Raw genomic sequence first — 22,824 nt, 5'->3', positions numbered from 1 at the left:
CAACTAAATATGGACACGAGCAAAGAGGAGAAGATGGATTGGTCGAAGATGTAGAAGACCTTAGTATGAAGTTCGGTCGGCGTGAGGCCGAGTGAGAGCGGTGGGGGTTCGAGTGGGAGTGTTGTCGGAGGATAAAACTCGAGCAGCGAGGGCACGTACGAGGGACGGAGAACTCAGCAGAGGCACATGTGGAAGATATGCCCACAACAAGGCCCGCGGGTGAGATCGGAGAGGAAAGATACTAGCAGAGCCTATTAGACCAGTCGAGCTATGATCCCTGTTTCAGTGCCCAACACCATGAGATTTATGGTGTAAATCCCGCGTGTTTGTCGCCCAAGACACATAGACCATCGCCAGTCAAAGAAAGTGATGAGTTCCTCACGACGATGAGGTCGTTTAGCACATAAACCGATGGACATAGCGGCATACCGGTCACGGTGTTCGTGAACGTCAAGCAAGAGCAGAGGACACGGCAGCTGGCGGTGCGGGGATGTTATACGCGGGCCGGAGATGTACGTCGCCGGGGGTGGTGGAGGGCAGCCGCATTCCGCTCCAAGGCGGGCCACGGATATACCGTCGTTCTCAAGCACTCCGTCATAAACCCACTCGACGTCCTCACATACGTCCTACTGGAGTATTTATCACAGGCCCATCTCCAGACGCAACATCCCGAATCTCCCCTTGTTCTCTCCCATCACTACCTAAACTCGTACTCTTCTTCGCACTCCTCAGTCTCTTTCTCAATCGACCTTCCTCACTTGAACACAATCCACCTCTCTATTCATCATGGCCCAGGAAGGACAGCCCGATACCGATGTCATCACCCTCACCCGGTGCGTACTCCTTAGTTGTCCGTGGCGCAGTGAGGCCATCGATTCAAGTCGTGTGCTGATCTCGAGCATCCTTCCATCTCCTTCACAGCCATGTCCTCACAGAGGGCTATCGTCTCGGCGCACAGGCGACCGGAGACCTCACGCTGCTCCTGACCGCTATCCAGCTCACATCCAAGTTCATTGCGACGAATGTGCGGAAAGCGAGATTGATCAATCTGTGCGTTTGCCTTTAGCCCCTATTCCGATGATCTGCCCTGATCCGCGTTTCTCTTCGCTCGCCGTCGCCGTCGACCACAATTCGTGCCACTCAACTCATCGACATCGCTCCATGATCGCATATCATTATCATCTGTAGCGTCGGGCTCGCAGGCGACACTAACGTCCAAGGCGAAGAGCAAAAGAAGCTCGACGTGCTCTCCAACGATATCATGATCAACGCCCTCCGCGCCTCCGGAAAGACCGCAGTGCTCGTCTCTGAGGAACTCGAAAACGCGGTGATCATCGAGGATAAATACAAAGGGAAGTACTGCGTCGTGTTTGACCCACTGGACGGGAGCAGCAATATCGACGCTGGTGTGAATATCGGGACGATCTTTGGGATTTACAAGATCGTGAGTTTTCTTTTTCTTTCTTGGCGTCAATCAATTTGTCGAGCTCCCATTGGGTGTTTTGAGTTGGGGTGGAGAATGTGTGTGTTGATATGTGCCTTGGTTTTTTTGTTCGTGCAGAAAGATGGGTCGAAAGGGACGATCGAGGACGTATTACAGCCTGGGAGCACGATGGTCGCCGCAGGCTACACCATGTACGTCCATCCCACATCCCACCCTACCCACCAATCCCACCTCCCACATATTCTAACCAACTCTTTCCTTCTCACCCCTCCCAACTCCATCCTCGCAGGTACGGTTCCTCCGCCAACCTAGTCCTCACAACCGGCGACGGCGTCAACGGCTACACCCTCGACGCCGCCCTCGGCGAATTCATCCTCACCCATCCAGACATCAAGATCCCCTCCCGGGGCAAGATCTATTCCTTCAACGAGGGCAACGCGATGTACTTCCACCCGCCCGTGACGAACTACCTGAACTCGATCAAGTTCCCGACCACGCCGGGCAAGAGTCCGTATTCGGCAAGGTATATCGGGAGTATGGTGGCGGATGTGCATCGGACGTTGTTGTATGGCGGTATCTTTGGGTATCCGGATGATAAGAAGAGTAAGAGTGGGAAGTTGAGGTTGCTTTATGAGGCGTTTCCGATGGCGTTTTTGACGGAGCAGGTGAGTCTTACGCCATTTTATTTTGTCGGGGAAGATCAGTGTGCTAGAGGGTGTGCTGATTGTGTGTATGTGTGTTTATAGGCGGGCGGATTGGCGACGACGGGGACGAAGCGCATCTTGGATATCCAGCCTAAAGACATCCACGAACGCTGTTCCGTCTTCCTCGGCAGCAAAGACGACGTGCTGGACCTGACGAAGTTTTATCAGCAGGAGAAGGCATGACTGTGACCGTTAGCCTTTTTCTGTGATGCCAATTCAAGTCAATGTTGTATACTCTGTACATGTATCATTCAATTGGTCGACACGCTATTAGATATCCCGCTTGTTGGGCTTGCTCTTTTCGGGACGTAGTTCTACGATCGTCATTGCTGGGCGGATCTTGGAGCAAACAAAATGTATTTTTGAATTTGAGACGAATGAGTGCAGCAGACTTTCCATTGTATGTAACTGTGAATGCTCTGGCGGGAGACAGCAAGGGACCCGGGGGCGGGGGCCATGGATTGCGACGTGACGTGAAGTGAAGTAAAATGAAGTGCTACGAAGAGAGAAAGATCCCTGGATGCGTCCATGAGTGGATGAATGGAAATATGGAAGTAGAAATGTGTGGATATCACTGGATGACGGCAACGGCTCCTCAAGTAAAACGGAGAAAATCGGGTGAAAAGAAAAGAAAAAACAACAGAAGCAGCAGCAGTTCGACCACGACGGATACACGCCGACAGTCAGACACAGCACGAACGATACATCGAACAACGCAGCGCATTGTTAATGATGCAGCGACTGTGATACTCAATCAGTCGTCCTCGAACGGGTTGACCATCTCGCTCTGATGTGTCTGGACGCATGCGTCGCTCCGTATCGGGTTCACGCGTGGGTTGACGAACTGTTCACGATGAATATGATGTTAGCCATGAGTAAGGAAACGAGGAGATGAGATGTAGTGAGGATAGGTTAGGAGGTAGATATTGTGGCGCGAAGGCAGAGACGTGGATGTTGTGGCGCAAGGCAAAGACGTACCTTCGAGTCGTACTCATGCATAACCTCAGCAGCGATGATCGCTTTATCCTTCAACAAGCCCTCATACGCCTGTGTCAACGACCTCATCTGACCATAACGAAAAGAAATAGCACATCAATTCAGCCAAACACCCCAGATATCTCGTGCGTGAATAAGGAACTCACCGTCGTCGTCAACGCCCCCATCAATAAAAACACCAAGATCCAGTTCCCCGAGTTCCACACCATCCACAACATCGCGTGCAAAGGCGAATACACACAGAAAAACGTCATCTCGCCCTCCTCCGGCGTCCACACCTCCAGTTCCTGTACCCTCCCCTTACCTCCTCCTGCCCCATCTTCAAGCATCCTTTTCCCGTCGATCCCGAGAAGGAAGCGCCAGAATGCGAAGAAGGCGGAGATGAGGTGCGTGCGGAGACGCATGGGGAAAGAGGTGCTGTTGGGGGCGGGGGTGGATACGAAGCGGGCGTTGGGGGAGTTTACGGGTGCGGATTGGGAGTGGAGGTGGTAGAGTTTGGTGTGGTAGAAGAGGGAGAGGGCGTTCAGGATCGTGATAACTAGTAGTAGGAGAGTCATTGGGACGGTCTGTGGACAAGAGGCTTAGAAGTTAGGGCTAGACGAGAGGAGGGAGGATGACGGACCCAGTCGAACCAGGAAGAGCCGGTGTCTTCGTGATACATGTCTTCCCAACCGATGTCCGAGTCTGGGACGTTGCGGATTTGGGAGACGCGGATAATGAAGTGGAGGAAGTGCAGGGACCCTCCGATCATGCGGGCTGAGTTTTTGGCGTTTGGCCATGGAATGCTCTGAGGGAGGAGGGAGAGTTCGAACAAGACACGAGATGGTAGGGACGTCATCCTACAGATTACATTAACTACTGCATGGGGTCAAGAAGAGGGTATGCACGCACTTTTCATAGAGGCTCTTCTTCCTGACTACTCTCTTCCCTGGACCTTTCGTAGGTGAACCCAAGGCACCATTCGGGACCGCGCTCTGTCTTCGCGACTTGGCCTTGAGTGGTGATGCATATGGCGGCGGTCGATTTGATTTCGCTGCCTCCCAGTCGAAAGGTCTGACCTCGGATAATGACGGCGAAAGGAGAGGAGAACGGATGATCTGGTGGTGTGAGGTGCGCGGCTGCCTGGGGGTGACAGGAAATATTTTCTCTTTGTCTGGGGTTGTGGGCGAGGTCATTGTGGATTGAGAGGCTGACGACGAAGACAATGAAGACCTGGGGGATGCTATTGCATGGTTAGCCTGAGCGACTCTGCGGAGACTCATGGTGGTGGTTGACCGTGAGCTGGACGCGCGCGGCCCAACGCGTTGTGGTCACGAGGAGCGCCTCACGGAGGCATTTGCCGGCATCGGCGCCGAATGCTTCCATCTTTGTCGAATCTGGTCCCGTGTTCTTCCGGCCTTTTGTCTTTTCTTCTGGAAATCGCGCCGATAACCATCTTGGAATTTTTGATACACGAGGCAAACACGACTTGTTTGTACACTATTTGGTAATCCAAATAATGTCCAGAAGAGGAGAAAACGAACAGTGAGGTTGCTTTTCTTCCTCTTACCTCCATCTTCCCTCACGATTTCTCTCATCTACCGTCTTCTCAGCGTCTCTTCTCCTCTGTATCTTCCTTGATTTGTTTCTGTGACATTAGTTTTTGATCCCCGTCCACATTTTCACCATTGCACCCACAATTGCTTCCACCCTGCGCACCCGCCAGACCACATCCTTGTCGCCCTCGAACTCGATAAGCGTCAGGATGGCTCAACCTTCGTCTTCCCATCGTGATCGCGAGCACGACTCGACCCATCGCTCCTCGAGGTCGACTCATCACCACCATAGAACGATCTCATCCACCACCCTTCTCCTCGTCCTCTCCCTCATCCTCGCCGTCCTCGCCGTCATGCTCTCCCTTCCCAGCCAAACTGCCCCCGGTGCTAACCCATCCGACCCTCTCGCAAGCCAAGGTGTTCTCAGTCTTCTGAGCCCCAAACGCTCCCAGGCTCTCATCACCCGCGAGAGGGACGTCGCTCTTCGCGAAGCAGAGGTCGCTCGCCGTGAGGCAGAACTGCTCGCCGGTGCTCCCGGAGGTGTCATCCCTCCCGCCCCTCCTCCCTGCCCTGCATGCCCTGTCATTGCCCAGGCTACCTATGAGCCCATGCCGATCCAGACGGTGGTCAAGGAGGTCGTCAAAGAGGAAGGCGCTATGACGCCTCCGGGATGGTGGAAAGAGAGCAACACTCGCTTCGAGGATATCCTTGCTCGTGAGCTCAAGATCGCCGAGCGCGAGCGCGAGATCAGTCGTCGTGAGGAGACTGTCAACCGCAGGGAGCATGATGCTTCTCGCCGTGAAGCGTGGATCATGGAGCGACTTGCGTAAGTAGTACTTTTCTTACTATATAGGTATAGAACGCGCGCTTACCTCGGTTTCGTCTCTACAGTGCTCTTGGCAACGAAGCAGAGGTCGAAGAAGAGTACATCTACGAACAACCCGCAAGCCCGAAGCGCAGAGTCGTCCCCAACAAGGTACCGCCACCCCTCCAACGCCGTTCCGAGCTCTGAGACGAAGGAGGTTTCCGACCACACGACACATTCATATACACTTTCTTGATCTCTACCTCTCTATCTCACTTCAAGTTTCAGTCAGTTAGCGTCCTATTGTCGTCCATCCTCACCCCCCACACATCCCCACCCTCCTTCGTCCGGGCTTGGGGGACAACGGTTTTTCCTCCTTCCTCTCTTGTCCCCCTCGTCCCCCCGTCCTGTGATCTGAGCACTGGTCTGCTTCGTGTTGTGTTTCTTTATCTTATCCGTGTCGCGTCGCGTCGCGTCGTGTTTGTGGGGGAAATCAACTGAGTGATCGACGGATCTCAACATTCGCGTCGCGTCTTCACACGTGATATGCCGTCCTTCCCCCATGCTTTAGCCGTTCCAGATTCATCTCATCTGTGGCACTGTGGCAGCATGCATACCTCCTTCGATCAATACACCACGGCGCAGGCCGGTGCTCAGATCACAGTCCCCTCCACAATCTTATCTCGAATATAATTTACTGACCTGCTCTTTCTGTTTTCGTTTATAGGAAATCCCTCTTCCGCCCATCGTCTTGACCGAAACCGCCGTCCAAGTCCGCACCGTAACCCAGACCCAGACCCACATCCAAATAGAAACCCCCGTTCCTCCCGTTTCCACCGTCGCTCCTCCTCCAGCCAACACACGCCGTGCCGCCTCTCCCACACCCTCTCCGTACACCACGTCCTCCACCTCTACTCTCCCTCGTACCACTTCTATTGAAGTGCTCGTGGAGACACAAGAGGAAGTCGTCGAGGAAGTGCCGGTCACAGTCGAAGATGACGTCTTCGAGGAGGAATACGTGGAGGAGCCCAGGCGGAGGAGAGTCAGGAAGGCTCCCCCTCCCCCTGCTCCCCCTGCGGCGTACAGACCCGGTGCCGCCATGGAACGTGGCTGGTGGCCTGGTGAATGGTAAAGATGCGGCTCGGATGGTTCGATGGAAGTTGATGACGACTAGGGTGTAGGCGCCGGGGTTGTATTTCTCGCTCTTCTTTCCTCCTGTTCTGCTTTATCTATTCACCGACGACCAAATTTGTTCCCCTTCCGACCTATATTTTTTTCCCTGTTACGGTTCTGTGCATCTCTCCCCCATTCCCCTTTTTTGTATGCCGCCTATTTCGGAGCGGTCATCCCTCGTTGCCACAAGTTTGAGCCAGCGAGCGAGTTTCGGGTATGTAAACTTTTGCGTTTTTTCTTCTTTGTTTGTTTGATGGACTCTCTCCGTTCTTTGGCTCCTTTACTCCCCCTTGTGCAGTACTCTGTTTTATTATATCGTCTTGTATCCTGCGACACCGATCTCCCACTACTTTCTTAACCCCCCGCTGAACACTTACGACACCTTGACGATTAGACAGAAAAGACACGCTGCCGGCTACGGTCCCTTTACGATTTTTATATATTTGCTCGGTGTAAAAATATTCGTGGGATGTGACATGAGGTGTGAATAGGATAACACACGACCTTCCGATTGGCCTGAGGCTATACAACGATACATACGGGCAGAACCCCAATAGCATAAAATGAGAGGAATGAGGGCAGGACAACGTGTGGCCCGGGTGGCGCGAGGTTCGTTGGGGCCGGACGAGGACGGAAGGGATTTGTGGTTATTTGTGCGCGCGGCAACATTTTCCGCACGGGAAACGTCGTGACCTCAGCGACGCGTCCCACTGGCAGAGCAGACACTGCGCTCACCGCCCACCATGGCCACCGCCATCCCCTCCTCAGAAAAGTTACCACCTTCATACCCGTCATATCCCGTCTCCACACCCTCGTCTTCGTCAGCTTTGGCCTCGTCATCGTCGAGCAAACCGACGTTTTTGTCGCCCCTCTCGAATGCGTATAATCGTTTCTCGGGGTGGAGAGCGGCGCTTGGGTTGTCCAATCCTGGCTCGGTGGAGAACCTGCAGAAGGAGGTCAAAAGTGCGTGTCCTTTATTCTCAACTCGTTCCCTTGTGCTCCGTGATGGATATGATGGATAGAGGATGCTGACGAACTTGATACTGCGAAACATTGACAGACACGCACCTGACGAACTTCTTCTTCGATGGCGCGCGAGCGGACCTGACGAAGGGACTGTCGATGGAGCCTGTGTTCCAAGTGACACATTCGTTCTCATTGGCGTCGCAGACGTCGCCGTCGATGTATAATTTTGGGGCTATCTTCGCCAATGCTAACGTACGTGTCTCTTTCTCGCGCGCTATGATGGGTTTTTGAAGCTGACGGAACGTGTTCTTCTTCTTTGGCTGGTGGTGTTGGTGGATATAGACATTGTTGACGGGCCACGTTGACCACGAAGGTGCTGTCAACGCACGGTTGAACCAGGGCTGGTCACCTACAAATGTCTCAAAAATTCAGGCCCAGGTACGTCGCTCGTGTCTGTCCTCATCTCCCACAGAATACATCGCCAACTAAAGCCCAACTCAAAAAATGTCCTTTGTCTTGCTAGTTCTCCGGTCAAGCAGGCCAGAACATGATCCAGCTCGAGCAGGACTACGGAGGCCAAGACTTCAACATGAACGTAAAAGCGATCAACCCCTCCCCCCTCGACCTCAACGGGATCTATGTCGGCTCCTACCTCCAATCCATCAGCAAAAACCTCGCCCTCGGTTTCGAAACAATCTACCAACGCCAAGCGCCCCAACAGACCGACTTCACGACCCAATACGTCGCCAAACTCACCGGAACGGACAAGGACTGGATCGCGACGGCGACGGTGCAGCCCGCGGGGATGATGCTCGCCACGTATTGGCATAAGTTGAGCGAGAAGGTGGACGCGGCGGCGGAGTTGCAGGTGATCGCGGCGCCGGCGAGGAGAGACGCGATTGCGACGTTGGGGGCAAAGTATGATTTGAGGATGTCGACGTTTAGGGCCCAGGTGGATTCGACGGGGAAGGTCTCGGCGTTGTTGGAACAGAGGTTCGCGCCGACGTTCACTTTCACCGTTGCGGGTGAGATTGATCACTTCAAGGTACGCTTTTTTTGAGCCTTGTTATCATTGTAGAATTGATGATTGACTCCTTTTTATTGGTGATGGCGCTGTAGAACGCTGCGAAGGTGGGTGTGGGTGTGTCGATCGAGAGCACGACCTTGACACCGGAGGAGATGGGAATGCCCCCTCCGCCAGGGTACCCATGAAAAATACTTACTTGACGACGCTGCATGCCCTGCTAGTTATGCCATTATCTAGTCTAGAAACGTCCGCATGTCCATGTCGCTGTGTATATTTTGGTCGGACTCCAGTACTTCAACTCCCTCGCACTCATTCATTCCTCTCTTCAACCCATTACATATCATACTTGCTTGCTGTCCACCGTCACGCATTTTCACTCCCAACTCGTCCGATATGCTCTGCCTTGCGCCTATAATACGCACACGATGGTCATCGTTTATTCTCGGCTAGAGGCCTTTGTGAGGCTTCGTATCTGCGTAATGTTTGCGATCGTGGACCACAGATCACCCTGAAGAATACAAACGTTCGTGTTTTCGGAATGCAACTTCCGTCCCTTCGACTCCTTGAAGTTGCCTCCGAGCCTATCTGCTTCGTCCCCAGCTCCTAACTTAGCCCAAGTACGTATACAACGCGCCCGGCGCAAGCAGCACGCATGACGCCCACGACCGCGACCACGACCACGACCTCCAAGTCAGACGATCAGAAACACGCACCTTTGAGCTCCGAGACCAGCACGCTCGCCAACACGTCCACCATGTCCATGGATGAGCGGACGCCCGTCCTCGTCGTCGAGGGCGTTTCGTGTGCACGCCCGGATCTGCCGAGCGAGAATATCTTTGAGGGGGCGAGCTTTACGGTTTATGAGGGCGATGTGGTGGCTTTGAGAGCGAGGAGTGGTGTAGGGTACGTTCGCATTCATTTCGACTTCGGCCGTACATCTGTGTGGTCGGGGGGTTGTCCATGATGGATGCTGATGAGGAAAGTTCTGTGAAGGAAGACGACTTTGTTGAAGTGTCTGGCGCATCTGAATATGTACGAGGGGTCGATTAAGTATAGGGGAAAGTGAGTGCTTTTATAGATTGTACGACCGTATGTGAAGTGTTTACGAACGCATTCGTCCTCGTGTTTGTAATGGCCATGAAGGACGCCGATGGCTTATGGTATGTCTTCTTCTCCCTGAGCAACTCTCGCGACACATAACTCGTACACTGACCTGCACCTTGTCACTCTCCCATAATCATAATAACTTCCAGGCGTCCCGACCTACCGCACCCACATCCAATACGTCCCCCAGCGCCCCTCCCTCCTCCCAAAGACGCCCCGCGACTTCCTCGACACGCTCAACACCTTCCGATCCCGCCGCAAAGCAGACAAGGCGGTCGGACTCGAGGACTATCACAATGTCTGGGATGTGGCGAGATCATGGGGAATCGACGATGAGCTGTGGGATAGAGCTTGGAATACGTTGAGTGGTGGGGAGTCGCAGAGGATTGCGCTTGCTATTGCGTTTGGGCTGAATACGGCGGAGGTGTTGTTGCTTGATGGTGAGTGCTGATGCAATACTTTCAACTTTTTCTTATTTGAGTTGTTATCCCCTTGTGCACTTGATTCTATTCCATTCATTATGCCGGTCGCTATAAATATACTGACACTATCCTGCCTTTTAGAGCCTACCTCAGCGCTCGACGCGACGACGTCCGAGCTCGTGGAGAAGACGCTCGTCAATGGAATCCATAATCCGGAAACGAACCTCAAGGCCATCATCTGGATCACACACTCCGAAGAGCAGTCGCAGCGGGTGGCGACGCGGACCATCCAGCTCACGCCGACGAAGGTCGTGGAAGAGCCCGTCCCGGACGTGTAGGTTCGAGTTTCGAGTCCAGAGTGTGGTGGGCTTCCGAACGTGTTGCACCGGGGATTTGTCTGGTGTGGTCCTGCGATTTTTTCTTCTCAGGTTCTCGTTTAAATGTCTGATATTTGGTTGACATGGACATTCTCATTTGTACACCTAGTTTTTTTGCCCTGATCCATGCATAGATTCGTACTGAACGATTTGTCTAATATCATCCCTCTCGTGTGGCACAATGATTTGCCCCGAATCGTGTTCAGTTCAAATTTGACCTCGCCGCCCATCCACTAGGAAATGATTCCCAGTGACAAACCTGAACATCTGTGTCCACCTGTTCATCATATTTCAACACCAGATGTATATCCAGCTCACAGAAACTATCTATTATTTTCCTTGATTCTGATTATTCTTACACAGAACCTTGCCCTGAAGATCGTATACGGTTCGTACCACATGTGTACACCCAATGCGGATCCTCCTTCTCGCACGGATGCAGTCCATGCATCAGCGTTTGCAATTGGCCCGTTCTTCTCATCGGCCTGTTTCCAGAAACGATAGATTTCCAGCCAAGTTGGGTTCTCATGCTGCTTTGACGATGTGCATATAAAACCCCTGGGTGCATCGGTTATAGGTTTCCCACTCTCCGTCATCGTCCTCTTCCCCACTGCGAGGTCGTCGTTGAGTTTCCTTGACTCTTCTCTGTCGGTTCTTGAGACCAATTCGTCATGGGATTTCCAGAGCTTTGCAGGCTTTGGCTAGTGACGGTTGTTGTAGCGTCGCTTTTCGTGGTGACAACAGTCAAGGGAGCTGCGCTCGTGGATTTTCAGGTCGCTCAACCCCCGCCTTTGCCTCAGGATGCTCAGACGTGCACGGTACCAATCTTGCAGTGCGTGCCATGCTGTTCACGGGAAGAGAAAAGGGCCATCGCTGATAATGTTTCTCGTGCGGCAGACGCACCTTTGGAAACTCGTTTGGAGAGTGCGTGTTGTTCTCTGTTGGTTTGCTCTCGGAATCGGTCTGGCCTCAAGCGTATTCTAACGACATTGGCAGTCCAGAGATAGTTCAGCTCACGTACGTACGCTCCGAACAATTTCCGAGTTCCAGACGTTGATATGTATGTGGCACTATAGACCGCCCACGGATTGTGGCCCAGTTGGCTCTTGGGCAGGGATCTCCCTCAATCTCACGGTTACCTCCAACGGAACTCAATTCGACCGATTGGGTATATTTACATTCCAGAACGTCGAGAGTACGTGCACGCATTTTCTTGTTCGTGCAACAGAAAATGTGACAAGTATATTCATACGACGCAGTCTGGCGCACGTCGACTCCGGAGCCTACCTCTGGGGATGGAATCATCTGGACGTATCGCAAGTGAGTATGTCTCGTATAGTATGGTTTCTGGTACAGAGGTTGTAAGACCTGATATTTTGTTTTCGTAGGGATGTGACGCGCTTCCTCCCTCTCTTTGAGAACAGTGGGACTTTCATTTTCCAGCTCGATAATCTGCTCGAGACCGGCTTGGACGGACAATACGCAGGTCAGTAATCCTCTATCTGAAGCGCATAGACGTTGCTCACGAAACATACCGAATTCACTCCGAAATAACATAGCTACCGTCGAGGCGACTTTCTTCGCTTCGTCTACAGAGAATCCGCCTGCTCCTCGTGCAGACCTGATCGTCCCCCTATCCACATTATTGAACACTACAGGCGACGATGCCTCAGTGCCTCCTGGGTTTTCTGTAAGTGATCATGGATGACTCGTTCCTCTTATAACTCGAATTGATCTATGCACACCAGCTCAATGTAACATTGCCACAAAATGCGGTCACAGCCTATGCTGAGCTCTTCGCATCAGGGTAGGTCTAAGGCCTTCCGTCTTATACGTCTTTGTTTTACTAGGCGTTACTCATGGAAATTTCCATAGGAACGGCAATGAAGAATTCTGGTACTTCAACATAGCGAACGAGTTTGCCGACGACCTTCCTCCGGGAACGACCATAGGCCAAGGTCCATTCCGTGAAGTCCGTCTTCTTGTGGATGGTATGGTAGCAGGGGCTGTCTTTCCATACGCCGTCATCTTCACGGGAGGTATTGTCCCAACAGCGTGGAGGTCAGTACTGCCTGGCCGTCCCAATATAGACGAAACCTCACCCTCGTCCTCTCCTACAGACCTATCACCTCCTACGGTGCCATCGACCTACCGACCTACTTCCTCGACCTCACTCCCTTCATTCCCATCCTCACCGACGGTTCACCCCACAACATAACCCTCGACGTCGCCTCCGCCGAATCCGACCACACCATCAACCAAAACTGGTTCGTCTCCGGCCTCTTACAAGTCCAACTCGATTCTTCGTCCGCCCCGACGACGGGAAACATAACGGTCCACGAAGTGGAGGACTTCGCGGATTCGACGACGACGGGGAGTTTCGTGGGGGAGAATTTGAACGTGACGGTTACGGCGACGAGGAGCGTGCGGATCGAGTCGACGATTGTGAGTGGGAATGGGACGGTGACGGACGTGGTGTTCAGCCAGGAGTTGCAGTATTCGAATCTGCAGCAGTATATCGATAATGCGACTATTCAGGTGGGCGCGACCTCTTCCTCCCTCGAATGGCATACCATGTCACTAATACTGGCACGCACGGTATGCAGCTCGTAACGCAAACATCGTCGGGTCAAGTCTCGTCCACCCATAACGGCGTACAAGTGATGCAGGACTCCTTCTCATTCCCGCTCTTCATCAACTTCACCGAACTGACCCCTGACGGGAGCAACTGTAAGTCCCTACTCTCCCTGGCATAATATTATCAACACCCTCTAACAAAAGAAAAAAAAAAAAAAAAAAAAAGTACACGGCCACATTCAACCACTCCTACGACCGCACGATCCTCCCCGCACCTTTCATCCTCGGCTCGACCATCACAGAGAACCAGCTCGCGGGCGGATTCTTCCACACCGCTTCGACAGGTAACAGCGGTGCCAACGGCACGAGCGAGAATACGCTCACATATACCGATACCGCGGGCAACACTTATGACCGCGAAGTCAGTGCGTCGTCGAACGTGATCGTCTCTGATCACCAGGGTGGTAGCCTCGCGCCGCTGGGATCTAATGTTCAGCAGTTGACGAACGATGTTGGGAATACTGGGGTGGTGCGTCGTCCGGGACATTTAGCTCAGAACGGAGGCGCATGATTAGTAGACACGATGCACGAGGCTGCTGGTGTAGGATCTTGGAAAAGAGAATAGCAATGAGACTTTTATTTCTGCTGCAGCATCATCATAACCAAGAATTGGATGCACACGACACATAAAGATGCAACACATTCGAGGTTGACTCGATATATAACCATCCCCATCGGGAGAACAACAATACCACACTCCCGCCCACGTCCACGTCCACCGACACGCACGCCACAACAACAACAACACTCCCGGGCGTGCCATCGTATGTTAAATACGGCGACCGTCACCCGTTGTTGAAACGGTTATACAGCAGTCCGTGTTGAGACGGGTGTGCTTCTTGGAATCCCTTCAAGCCCTAGCAGCGGCAGAAGCTATCTGGTGAAGATACACCTCGGCGTATTCGAGTGTTTGATGGTCTATTTTCGGGTTTTTCAACTCTTTCGACGCGTAGGAAGGAGGCGCTTAGAACAAGCCAACGACACGACCAGTCTCGGGGTCGAGGCCGACCTCCCAGAAGCCTGTGAGTATAGATATTAATGTCAGTGTCGTAGGTGTAGAGGTGAGAGGAAGAAATGCTGACCTGGGCGTGTTCCAAGTCCTGGCATGGTCTGCATGTCTCCGAGGAGAGGGTACAGGAATCCAGCTCCTGCGGAAAGTCTCACAGAACGAATGGGCACCGTGAAGCCCGTGGGGACATTCTTGAGCTTCGGGTCATGCGAGAACGAATACTGCGTCTTCGCCATGCAAACTGTGGTGGAAAAAGTTTCATCAGTCAGTATCGCTGTTCCACCTAGAGTAAGAGTTTATTATTACTGGGAAGGTTCCCGTATCCCTGGCGGGTGTAAGTGTCGATCTGCTGCTTGGCGAGGTCACTGAGCTCGATCCCATCGCCGCCATAGATCTCCTTCACAATAGTGGTGATCTTGTCCTCGATGGAGATGTCGAGGTCGTAAAGGAACTTGAAGCTTGACTCGCCCTCGCAGGTGGAAACGAGAGCCTTGGCGAGCTCAACGGCCCCGGCACCACCCTCGGCCCAGTGGTTGCTGACCACAGCGGCGTCAGCACCTCCAGACAAGGCCTGCTCACGGATGAGCTCGAGCTCCGCGGCAGAGTCGGTCCTGCATTTTGAGGTATATTAGTCCACAGTGAGCGAAGGCGGTGTGAAAGAGACAAGACGTACGAGAACTGGTTGATGGCGACGACGACCTTCAACCCGAACTTCTTCGAGTTCTGAATATGCTTGACCAGGTTCTTCGTCCCCTCTTTCAACGTGACCAAATCCTCCTTGGTGTACGTATCCGCCAACGGCTTCCCAGGCGTCACCTCCGGTCCACCCCCATGCATCTTCAACGCCCTCGTCGTCGCCACAATCACGACCGCGTCCGGCGTGAGCCCCGAAACCCTACACTTAATATTGCAGAACTTCTCCATGCCCATATCCGCGCCGAATCCGCCCTCAGTCAACACATACCCAACACGGTCGTCCGAGTCGCCCTCCTCCGTGCCCGCGAGCTTCAACGCCACCCGATCCGCGAGGATCGACGAATTCCCGTGCGCGATGTTCGCGAACGGCCCAGCATGGACGAACACCGGCGTGCCCTCCAACGTCTGCATCAAGTTCGGCTTCACCGTATCCTTCATCAACACCGCCAGCGCACCTCCGACCCCGATATCATCCGCCGTGACCGGGTCTCCGCCCTTACTCGTCGCAACGACCATCGCGCCCAATTTCTCCCTCATATCCGATAAACTCGTCGTCAGCGCGAGCACGGCCATGCACTCGCTCGCGACGGCGATGTCGAATCCGGTGACGCGCTCGTGGCCCTGTTCGGTCGGGTTCTGGCCGATGGTGATTTTCCGCAGGTGGCGGTCGTTCGTGTCGAGGACGCGGTTCCAGGTGATGGTGGCCGGGTCGACGTCGAGGCGGGCGAAACGGGTGATTTCTTCCGGAGTGAGGGAGTTAGGGTCGGTCTTGGTGATTCCGAGCTTCTGGAGGCGTTTGAACATGAGAGGAGCGAACTCGCGTTTGCCCTTCTTGGTGGGCACGAGACGGCTGTACAAGGCCTGGAGTACAAGGTTGAGCGTTATGGTCTCGTTCGACGATGGACGGACGTACCTTGTTGGATTGAGTTGCCTCGTGTAACATGCGAGCATCAAGAGCAGCAGCTGAGGTGTGGCATTAGGAAAACATTCCACGAAAATAAGTCTATAAACTCACCAAGCAAGTTGTTCGCGGCAGTGACAGCATGGATATCTCCAGTCAAGTGCAAGTTAAACTGCATTAACAAGTCAGTCAAGTTGACCTCATTTGAAGAGAAAGTCATCCTCACCTCGTCCATAGGAATAACCTGACTGTATCCACCACCAGCCGCACCACCCTTAATCCCAAACGTAGGACCCTGACTCGGCTGCCTCACACACGCAAACGCCGGCCTCCCAAGATGCGCCCCAAGTGCCTGCGCCAGCCCAATCGTCGTCGTCGACTTTCCCTCCCCAAGCGGCGTCGGCGTAATCCCCGCAACAACGACATACTTCCCATCCTTCCTGTGCTTCAACCGTTCAAGCACACTAAGCTCGACCTTGGCCTTATACTTCCCATAGCTCTCGAGCTCATCGGGCAGGAGACCCATCTCCTGAGCGAGCTGGGTGACGGGCTTGGGCGTCTGCGCCATGGCGATCTCGATGTCGGAGGGGACGTTCTCGAGGATGTTGAGAGCGAGGGGTTTGACCTTGCGCGAGCGGGAGAGGTCCCAGAGACGTTCCGCGGATTTGAGGGTGTTTTCCATGAGTTGGGCGACGGTCATGGGGCCGACGCCTCCTGGGACGGGTGTTATGTGCGAGGCGACGTTGGAAGCGGATGCGAAGTCGACATCGCCGACGAGGCGTTGGCCGGATTTCTTGGTTGCATCTGTGTAATGGATGAGACAGTATTGTAGAGTGAGGTATACAGATGAGCTTACCAGGGATATAGTTTGTGCCGACGTCGATGACCACGGCGCCAGGCTTCAACCAGGACCCTTGGACGAATTCCGCCTTGCCAATAGCCGAGACCACGATATCCGCGGTTTTAACCTATACAAAGCTGATGAGCCTTCCCCAGATGCGAACTGATGAATGAAACGTACGATCTCCGACAAGTTCTTGGTACGGCTGTGGCACTGAGTGACCGTGGCGTCCTTGTTCCTAAGCATAGCCGCGACAGGGCTGCCGACGATGTCGCTGCGACCGAGAACGACAGCATGAGCACCTGAGATGGGAACTCCGGTAGACTCCAGGAGACGAATGACGCCGGCTGGGGTGCAGGGTGTGAATAGGGGCACAGAAGCGCGAGAGGAAAGATGGCCGATGTTATACGCGTGGAACCTAGCGAATCCGACCCCAATCCTCACAGTAAGACACGAGTAGCAGACGCATGAATGTAAAACAGACGTACCCATCCACGTCTTTCTCTGGGCTGACAGCCTCAGTGACCGTACGTTCGCCCTCAGGGCCGATATGATCGCCCAAAGGCAACTGGACGAGAATCCCACTGACCGACTCGTCGTCGTTAAGCTTCTTGACGACGCTAATGATCTCGTCGACCTGGGCCTCCGCCGGGAGGTTGATGTGCTTGTAGGTTATACCGACCTCCTCAGTGGCCTTCTGCTTCATGCGGACATAGACGCTCGAGTCGGGGCGTGCGCCTGCTTGGATGATGGCGAGCTGAGGCTGGAAACGCGGGAACTGGCTCTTGATAGACTTGATACGAGCAGCGACATCCTCGCGAACAGACCTGTAAGGCAGAGTGCGCGTGTGATGAGTATCGAAATATTGGGGGTATGTGATCGTATGATCTAAACAGCAACAAAAAAAATAACGAAAGACGTACTTTGCGATAGCCGTGCCGTCGATGAGCTTCGCAGAGCCCGTATAAGAAGCAGAGGCCATCGTCCTAGCAGAGAGACGGCTGGAGAAGATGGGGGTGGGTGAAGAGGAGGAAAGGGAAAGGATGGGAGCGCGAAAAGAGAGCCTGAAGAGGCCCATAACGAGGACCGAGAGTATATCACAGCGCCGGGCTGCCGGGTAGATAAGTTAAGGCTCGCGTGCACGGCGTTCCGAACGTCCTTAGTTCGCGTCGTACGTTCGACCTTTCAGTTGCCCGCGGCTCCAATAAATAATAAAGAGGCGGGTCGCGTTGGTGTTTCGCGTCGTCGAGTCACCGCAAGGATCGCAAAAAGTTCTGCTGGCGACGGACTCGGATTTAGAGCCGACGCAACGGAAAAAACTCATCGGCGTGGCACCTCGAACGTGGGGCGCCACATTCCATACGCACGCCACAGCACGCCACGCGCGAGGAAAACTTTTCGGGAAAGCCACCGTTGTTCTCCGTGGACGAATCGCCTTCGTCAGACTGGACGAACAGACGCCCGTCCTCACCCGCCTTTACACGTCTCGCTCATCCTCTTTTATTATTTCTTTCGTTCTCTTCACCCTCACCACATCACTTTTCCTTCTTTCGCCTTTCTTACCTTACGACAAAAACCGTGCCCGCGCCATGCAGGTTTTCCGCGCTGCCACCTCTTCCCTCTCGTCCCGCGCACTCGCGCGTTCGTCGGTCGGTCGTATGCCTCGCAGGGCAGCCTTGAACGCACGCAGTTATTCTGACGCGTCATCGAGCAAGGAGGGCACGGCAGAGTCGAAAGAGGAGGCAAAGCCTGCAGACGCTGCCGCCGAGAATCCTTGTGCGGAGGTCGAGGCTAAGCTCAAGACGAAGGAGGACGAGGTCGTCGACCTCACCGTGCGTGTTCTCTTCTGTCTCGTCACATCCCCAGCACAGGACTTACTTGGAGGTTGAACACTTTTGTAGGGCCGTCTGCGATACCTCCAAGCAGATTTCCTCAACCTGCAGCGTAATGCCGCACGCGAGAAGGAACAAACGAAGGACTTCGCCATCACTCGTTTCGCCGGCGACCTCCTCGAGACCGTCGACGTCCTCGCTCTCGCACTAAAATCCGTCCCCCAATCCGTCCTCACCACCCCACCCTCCGAACCCTCCGAACCCTCCCAATCCCCATCCTCCTCTGAGCCCTCACAATCACCACCAACAGACAAGTCACCAGCGGTCCACCTCCAGGAGCTCTACACCGGCGTCGAGATGACCCACCGGTTACTCCTCCAAACGCTGTTCAAATACCAGATCAAACCTTTCGATCCGACTGGTGACAAGTTCGATCCTAACCGGCACGAGGCCCTCTACCAAGCACCTATACCTGGGAAGGAGCCCGGTTCGGTCATCGACTGCCAAAAAACAGGGTATACGATCAAGGACAGGGTACTGAGGGCGGCCCAGGTCGGAGTGGCTCAAGATACATCATAATACTGTTGGTCCTTGCTTGCGCTTTGCGACGGAGGGTATGGGTGGCCCACTCTCGCCTGCCAATCACCGGCACCTCCATTAGGAGAACATACGGGTCAGAGAGGGGCATTAGGGTGGGTCGGACGCTTAGAGGACGGTACGAAGGAGTGGTGACGGGCGCCGTGAGGGACGACGGCTTTTTACGATAACATGCATTAATGTCACCGAATCTCAACTCTCAACTGCTCTTTCAGGCGTGACATCACTTGCTCCTGGTACTCATTGACCTCTATACCCACCAGTGATCTGCGGCGAACGGGATGGATGGAGTCAGTTTCTTTGCGCTACCGGACGCGGTGATGAGGTGGGTCGGCGCTCGTGCTTACCTGTCCATGGAGCGATATTGGATGCGGATAGCCATGCTCTTGCGACCCGTTTTGGGGTGGGTGAACTCGTCGATCTAATCATTATCTCTTGTTCACTTCCTGAGAGCTGGAGCAAGAGCAAGAGTGACTTACCACCTCGACCGTCTCGACCAAGTCTCCCGCCACATCTCTCACCAAATCAAAGACGTCGTTATTGTGCAGCCCTTGCTCTGGCAGCCAGAAACTGACATCACGGAAGCTAGGCGGGTACTTCGAGTAAGACTGGAACGTAGATATCTTGCCGGGTGTGAATTGAGAGAGGAACCGAGGGTCCTCCGACCAAAAGAGACGAATGTCCGGGATGGAGTAAAGAATCATGGCGATTCGCTCGAGACCCAGTCCGAATGCCCAGCCCATCTTATTAGCGACCTCTTTGCGATACATATAGCAGCGTCAGTATAATAGACCGGATGAATGAGCAGTTCACACAATGATATGATACGCACTCGCGCTGTCCAGAGTGGACTGGATCACGACGCCACTGCCCAATATCTCCAACCACTTCCCCCTGAAGAACACCTCGACCTCAAAGCTCGGGCTCGTAAACGGGAAATACGCCTCGATCCACCTCACCCTCAACGGCTCCTCCTTCGTCGCGCCCGCCACAGCCCCAAAGACCTCATACATCAGGCTATTCAACGACAACTTCAGGTTCTTCGCGACGATCTCGGAGTGTCGAGGGTCGTGTTCTGGTTGGGCGGGGTTCGTTGTAGGCGAGACGTGTGGGACGTCTTCGATCGTGATGTTCGACTGTCGGAGGTGATGTTCGAGTCTCTCGTTGTCCTTTTCGATTTCTGCAATACTGTGCGGGTCCGTGCCGAATATCTTTGCGCCTTCCATCTGGTGAAAGACGGGGTAATGAGACGCGTCGATTTCGTCGCGGCGATACACGTCGGCCGTGAGCAACCAGCGTTCTACGCCCTTGGCGAACGTCTCGACTTCGTGTGCGGAGGTGTGCGTGCGGAGCATGAGGTTCTTGTTTATGTAGTACGAGTCGGTTTTGGAGCGGCCGGGGTGGTCGGCCGGGAAGGAGAGGGAGTCGAAGTTCTGGTAGGGTGTGACGAGGGGGGAGAGGGAGGAGAGATGGGTGTAGTCGGGGAAGTGGTTTTCAATGAGCGTGCGGAGGGTGGCTATTGGGTGACCTTCTTGGGTGTGCAGTCGGCGAGAGAGTTTGGAGATGATTGCAGGTGTAATGTTGGTGTATGAGTCCGTGGGGTAGACATTGCCCAGCACTGGGATTTGAGGTGGAACAGTAGAGGTGGACTGCCATCGACATTGACGTCTTGGACGAGCAATGAAACGGTTGCGAGGGAGAGACGACGATGCTGGTGGACGAAGAGAGAGCAGTCGACTGGCCATCTTCACAGTCGGACGAAAACGCGAACGCGTCCAAAAACACAAGTCGCGCCCGGAACTCCGGCCCGCCAGCGCGTCGCGGTAACTTACACAGCAATCTGGCGTTCTCTTCGAAATTCCGCGCCACAACCATCATCAAACAGCTGCCAGAGTATATAGACCACCCCTCCCACAGCGCCTGCGCGATGTCCTCCTCTCTCAAGATAAAGATACCCGCACGGTCTGATCCAATGGTTCTTCCTCTCTTGTCTTCTGGTTACTTATACTCGAGTGAACTGACACGAATGTCTCTTGTGCTTTGAACATTCGTAGCGTTCTTCGGCGGAGGTGACACCGACTATCAGCACGACGCGCCGTAAACCCACTAAGCGCGCCGTCGTGGAATCAGAGGACGAAGACGACTACGGAGACGATCTTCCCCGCTCTGCATCTTCTCGACATGTTTCCCAACCTCCTACGAAACGACCTCGCAGGGCATCTGTCGCCGACCTCGACGCGGAGGATATGGACGTCGATGTCGAGACGGAGTTCGCCAGCACCGCAGTGGACGATGCTCGTCTCGACCCCATCCGGGCCTCATCATCCTCACAAAGGAAGGAGAAAGAGAAAGAGAAGAATAAGGTCGTCGTACCCGCCACACAGTCCAGGAGGGAATCTATGCCTCGAAGAAAGGCGAAGCGGCACGTCGTTCTCTCGGACGATGACGACGGTGCGAAGGAGGAACAGAGCGACGAAGATTATATCGGTGATGATGGACCGCCGAGGGAGAGGAGAGTGGCACGGGAAGCGTACGTCGAGCCAGGGGACGACGATTTCGAGCCTGAGCCTAGGCGGAATGCCGCTACGAAGACGAAGGTACCGAAGGGAGGTGTTTTGAAGGGCAAAGGACGGGCTGCTGCTGCTGCGAAGGAGAAGGATAAAGTGGATAGACCTATTAAGATCAAGGATGAGAGGCGGATGGGCGCTTCTGGGGCGAAGGCGAAGGACGGTGAACAGAACGGTGCGAGCAGCGAACTCAAGAAACGGACAAGGCCAGACGATACCACTCCACCCGAAACTACCGTCGACGTCGATTCTTTGCCGTCTGGTCCAAGCGAAGGATCTCTGGCTCCTGCTCCTGAACCGCCCACGAAGGAGTCCGCACCGTTGCCGTCGTTCAAAAAGAAACAGAAGTTCCCGACTATCAAGAAGAATAAGCCTGCTTTGGGAGGTTCTGTTGGGGATGCGCCGAGTCAGGCAGCGAAGGGGAGGAGTGATGTGGGTGCTGACGGGAAAGCGGATGATGGCGTATTGACGAAGAAGCAGCCTAAGGCTCCGGCGAAGGTCGAGGTCGATCTTATGAACAAGTCGGTCTATGATTCTTTGTTCAAAGGGGTGCGTCAACTTTACTTCGCACTTCATTCTGAACTGTCTGGCTAACTTGTAAGCAGGTTGGTGGATCGACACCGCGGTCAGGAGTCAGTCATAAGGACAAAGAGGACCGACGGAAACAACTCGACAAGATGCGAGAGGATGATCGTGCTCGTCGAGCAGCACTATCGGTATGAACTTTCGTCGGGAACTATCATGTTGCACGCTAATCATTTCTCTTCGATCCTCACTTAGGGTCCAGCCTTCGACCTACGCGCTCAACACGACAAGATCCTGAATTTCGAAGAACAAATGATCGCACGAAAGGGCAGGGCGCTGTGGCCCAACGTCCTAGCTGTGGCGTTTCGAGCAGATTGGGAGATGGAGAAGCATCGTCAGAAGCAGATGGAGGATCGAGCGAAGGCCGAGCGGGAGCGGGAGAATGGGGAGGTCGTGGAGTGATGCTTTCCTGCCATGTCACCTTTTGGCCAGCGCTCTCATGTTTCGCTGCCGTCGTTATACATATATGTCGCACCTTAACTTTGTATTTTTTGCTATCGATGCTGTTGCTGTCTTCTGGCTCTGAGTGGCGTTCGTTTACCGTGTGGCGGGCGTCCCGCCAAACTGTCGGTTACTCGCGTCATTTACGCGTCCCGCGTCCGCGTT

At 54.0% G+C, this 22,824-nt stretch overlaps 7 protein-coding genes across 7 annotated transcripts; 5 read left to right on the top strand and 2 right to left on the bottom strand.

Annotated features, from left to right (window-relative positions):
- The first annotated feature begins 655 nt into the window (after positions 1-655).
- On the top strand, positions 656-2,533 carry STEHIDRAFT_74486 (fructose-1,6-bisphosphatase). Its single transcript, XM_007300528.1, has 6 exons — positions 656-833; positions 922-1,050; positions 1,189-1,444; positions 1,562-1,635; positions 1,734-2,109; positions 2,191-2,533. Exons 1-6 carry the CDS (start codon positions 787-789, stop codon positions 2,329-2,331), a joined length of 1,023 nt encoding a protein of 340 aa, XP_007300590.1. The 5' UTR covers positions 656-786; the 3' UTR covers positions 2,332-2,533.
- Positions 2,497-4,347, bottom strand: STEHIDRAFT_92693 (uncharacterized protein). The gene is made up of 5 exons (XM_007301018.1): positions 4,036-4,347; positions 3,767-3,983; positions 3,291-3,710; positions 3,127-3,213; positions 2,497-2,992 (listed from the first exon to the last, which is right to left on the bottom strand). Exons 1-5 carry the CDS (start codon positions 4,317-4,319, stop codon positions 2,903-2,905), a joined length of 1,098 nt encoding a protein of 365 aa, XP_007301080.1. The 5' UTR covers positions 4,320-4,347; the 3' UTR covers positions 2,497-2,902.
- Positions 4,348-4,702: 355 nt separating this feature from the next.
- STEHIDRAFT_119088 (uncharacterized protein) lies at positions 4,703-7,018 on the top strand. Its single transcript, XM_007301017.1, has 3 exons — positions 4,703-5,505; positions 5,571-5,771; positions 6,212-7,018. Exons 1-2 carry the CDS (start codon positions 4,889-4,891, stop codon positions 5,689-5,691), a joined length of 738 nt encoding a protein of 245 aa, XP_007301079.1. The 5' UTR covers positions 4,703-4,888; the 3' UTR covers positions 5,692-5,771; positions 6,212-7,018.
- Positions 7,019-7,400: 382 nt separating this feature from the next.
- On the top strand, positions 7,401-8,835 carry STEHIDRAFT_51290 (uncharacterized protein; the record flags this gene model as incomplete). The annotated part of the gene is made up of 5 exons (XM_007300399.1): positions 7,401-7,620; positions 7,718-7,875; positions 7,966-8,061; positions 8,147-8,668; positions 8,743-8,835. The coding sequence occupies 5 exons, from the start codon at positions 7,401-7,403 to the stop codon at positions 8,833-8,835; spliced, it is 1,089 nt and encodes a 362-aa protein (XP_007300461.1).
- A 1,061-nt stretch (positions 8,836-9,896) lies between these two features.
- On the top strand, positions 9,897-10,514 carry STEHIDRAFT_50640 (P-loop containing nucleoside triphosphate hydrolase protein; the record flags this gene model as incomplete). Its single annotated transcript, XM_007300335.1, has 2 exons — positions 9,897-10,194; positions 10,318-10,514. Coding segments are annotated over 2 exons (495 nt in total), but the record flags the coding sequence as incomplete, so codon positions are not given.
- Positions 10,515-11,150: 636 nt separating this feature from the next.
- On the bottom strand, positions 11,151-20,664 carry STEHIDRAFT_119085 (FTHFS-domain-containing protein). The gene is made up of 26 exons (XM_007301016.1): positions 19,899-20,664; positions 19,546-19,823; positions 19,414-19,487; positions 18,539-19,333; positions 17,561-18,469; positions 17,126-17,464; positions 16,818-17,055; positions 16,653-16,764; positions 16,023-16,600; positions 15,911-15,968; positions 15,809-15,858; positions 14,873-15,756; positions 14,506-14,810; positions 14,273-14,440; positions 13,356-14,210; positions 13,160-13,281; positions 12,672-13,091; positions 12,429-12,612; positions 12,302-12,360; positions 12,113-12,243; positions 11,942-12,039; positions 11,813-11,873; positions 11,630-11,748; positions 11,550-11,570; positions 11,451-11,477; positions 11,151-11,385 (listed from the first exon to the last, which is right to left on the bottom strand). The coding sequence occupies exons 5-15, from the start codon at positions 17,713-17,715 to the stop codon at positions 14,155-14,157; spliced, it is 2,943 nt and encodes a 980-aa protein (XP_007301078.1). The 5' UTR covers positions 17,716-18,469; positions 18,539-19,333; positions 19,414-19,487; positions 19,546-19,823; positions 19,899-20,664; the 3' UTR covers positions 11,151-11,385; positions 11,451-11,477; positions 11,550-11,570; positions 11,630-11,748; positions 11,813-11,873; positions 11,942-12,039; positions 12,113-12,243; positions 12,302-12,360; positions 12,429-12,612; positions 12,672-13,091; positions 13,160-13,281; positions 13,356-14,154.
- A 329-nt stretch (positions 20,665-20,993) lies between these two features.
- On the top strand, positions 20,994-22,691 carry STEHIDRAFT_166293 (uncharacterized protein; the record flags this gene model as incomplete). Its single annotated transcript, XM_007301015.1, has 4 exons — positions 20,994-21,041; positions 21,121-22,182; positions 22,239-22,349; positions 22,414-22,691. The coding sequence occupies 4 exons, from the start codon at positions 20,994-20,996 to the stop codon at positions 22,618-22,620; spliced, it is 1,428 nt and encodes a 475-aa protein (XP_007301077.1). The 3' UTR covers positions 22,621-22,691.
- Between the last annotated feature and the right edge of the window lie 133 nt (positions 22,692-22,824).

Source organism: Stereum hirsutum (assembly GCF_000264905.1).
Source record: "Stereum hirsutum FP-91666 SS1 unplaced genomic scaffold STEHIscaffold_3, whole genome shotgun sequence".
NCBI lineage: Eukaryota > Fungi > Basidiomycota > Agaricomycetes > Russulales > Stereaceae > Stereum > Stereum hirsutum.
Note: the sequence above shows the minus strand (reverse complement) of the source record. Positions and strands in the feature narration are given on the sequence as shown.

Excerpts from the sequence above, each read along its gene's own strand:
- STEHIDRAFT_119088 (XM_007301017.1), top strand. The coding sequence starts at position 4,889 with ATGGCTCAACCTTCGTCTTCCCATCGTGATCGCGAGCACGACTCGACC. Across the intron at positions 5,506-5,570 it reads TGGATCATGGAGCGACTTGC|TGCTCTTGGCAACGAAGCAG; the intron begins GTAAGTAGTACT and ends TCGTCTCTACAG.
- STEHIDRAFT_92693 (XM_007301018.1), bottom strand. The coding sequence starts at position 4,319 with ATGACCTCGCCCACAACCCCAGACAAAGAGAAAATATTTCCTGTCACC. Across the intron at positions 3,711-3,766 it reads GCTCTTCCTGGTTCGACTGG|ACCGTCCCAATGACTCTCCT; the intron begins GTCCGTCATCCT and ends TCTTGTCCACAG. Across the intron at positions 3,214-3,290 it reads TGGGGGCGTTGACGACGACG|ATGAGGTCGTTGACACAGGC; the intron begins GTGAGTTCCTTA and ends CGTTATGGTCAG.
- STEHIDRAFT_74486 (XM_007300528.1), top strand. The coding sequence starts at position 787 with ATGGCCCAGGAAGGACAGCCCGATACCGATGTCATCACCCTCACCCG. Across the intron at positions 834-921 it reads GATGTCATCACCCTCACCCG|CCATGTCCTCACAGAGGGCT; the intron begins GTGCGTACTCCT and ends TCTCCTTCACAG. Across the intron at positions 2,110-2,190 it reads TGGCGTTTTTGACGGAGCAG|GCGGGCGGATTGGCGACGAC; the intron begins GTGAGTCTTACG and ends GTGTGTTTATAG.
- STEHIDRAFT_119085 (XM_007301016.1), bottom strand. The coding sequence starts at position 17,715 with ATGGGCCTCTTCAGGCTCTCTTTTCGCGCTCCCATCCTTTCCCTTTCC. Across the intron at positions 15,969-16,022 it reads AGGTTATTCCTATGGACGAG|TTTAACTTGCACTTGACTGG; the intron begins GTGAGGATGACT and ends TTGTTAATGCAG. Across the intron at positions 15,859-15,910 it reads TGCCGCGAACAACTTGCTTG|CTGCTGCTCTTGATGCTCGC; the intron begins GTGAGTTTATAG and ends GCCACACCTCAG.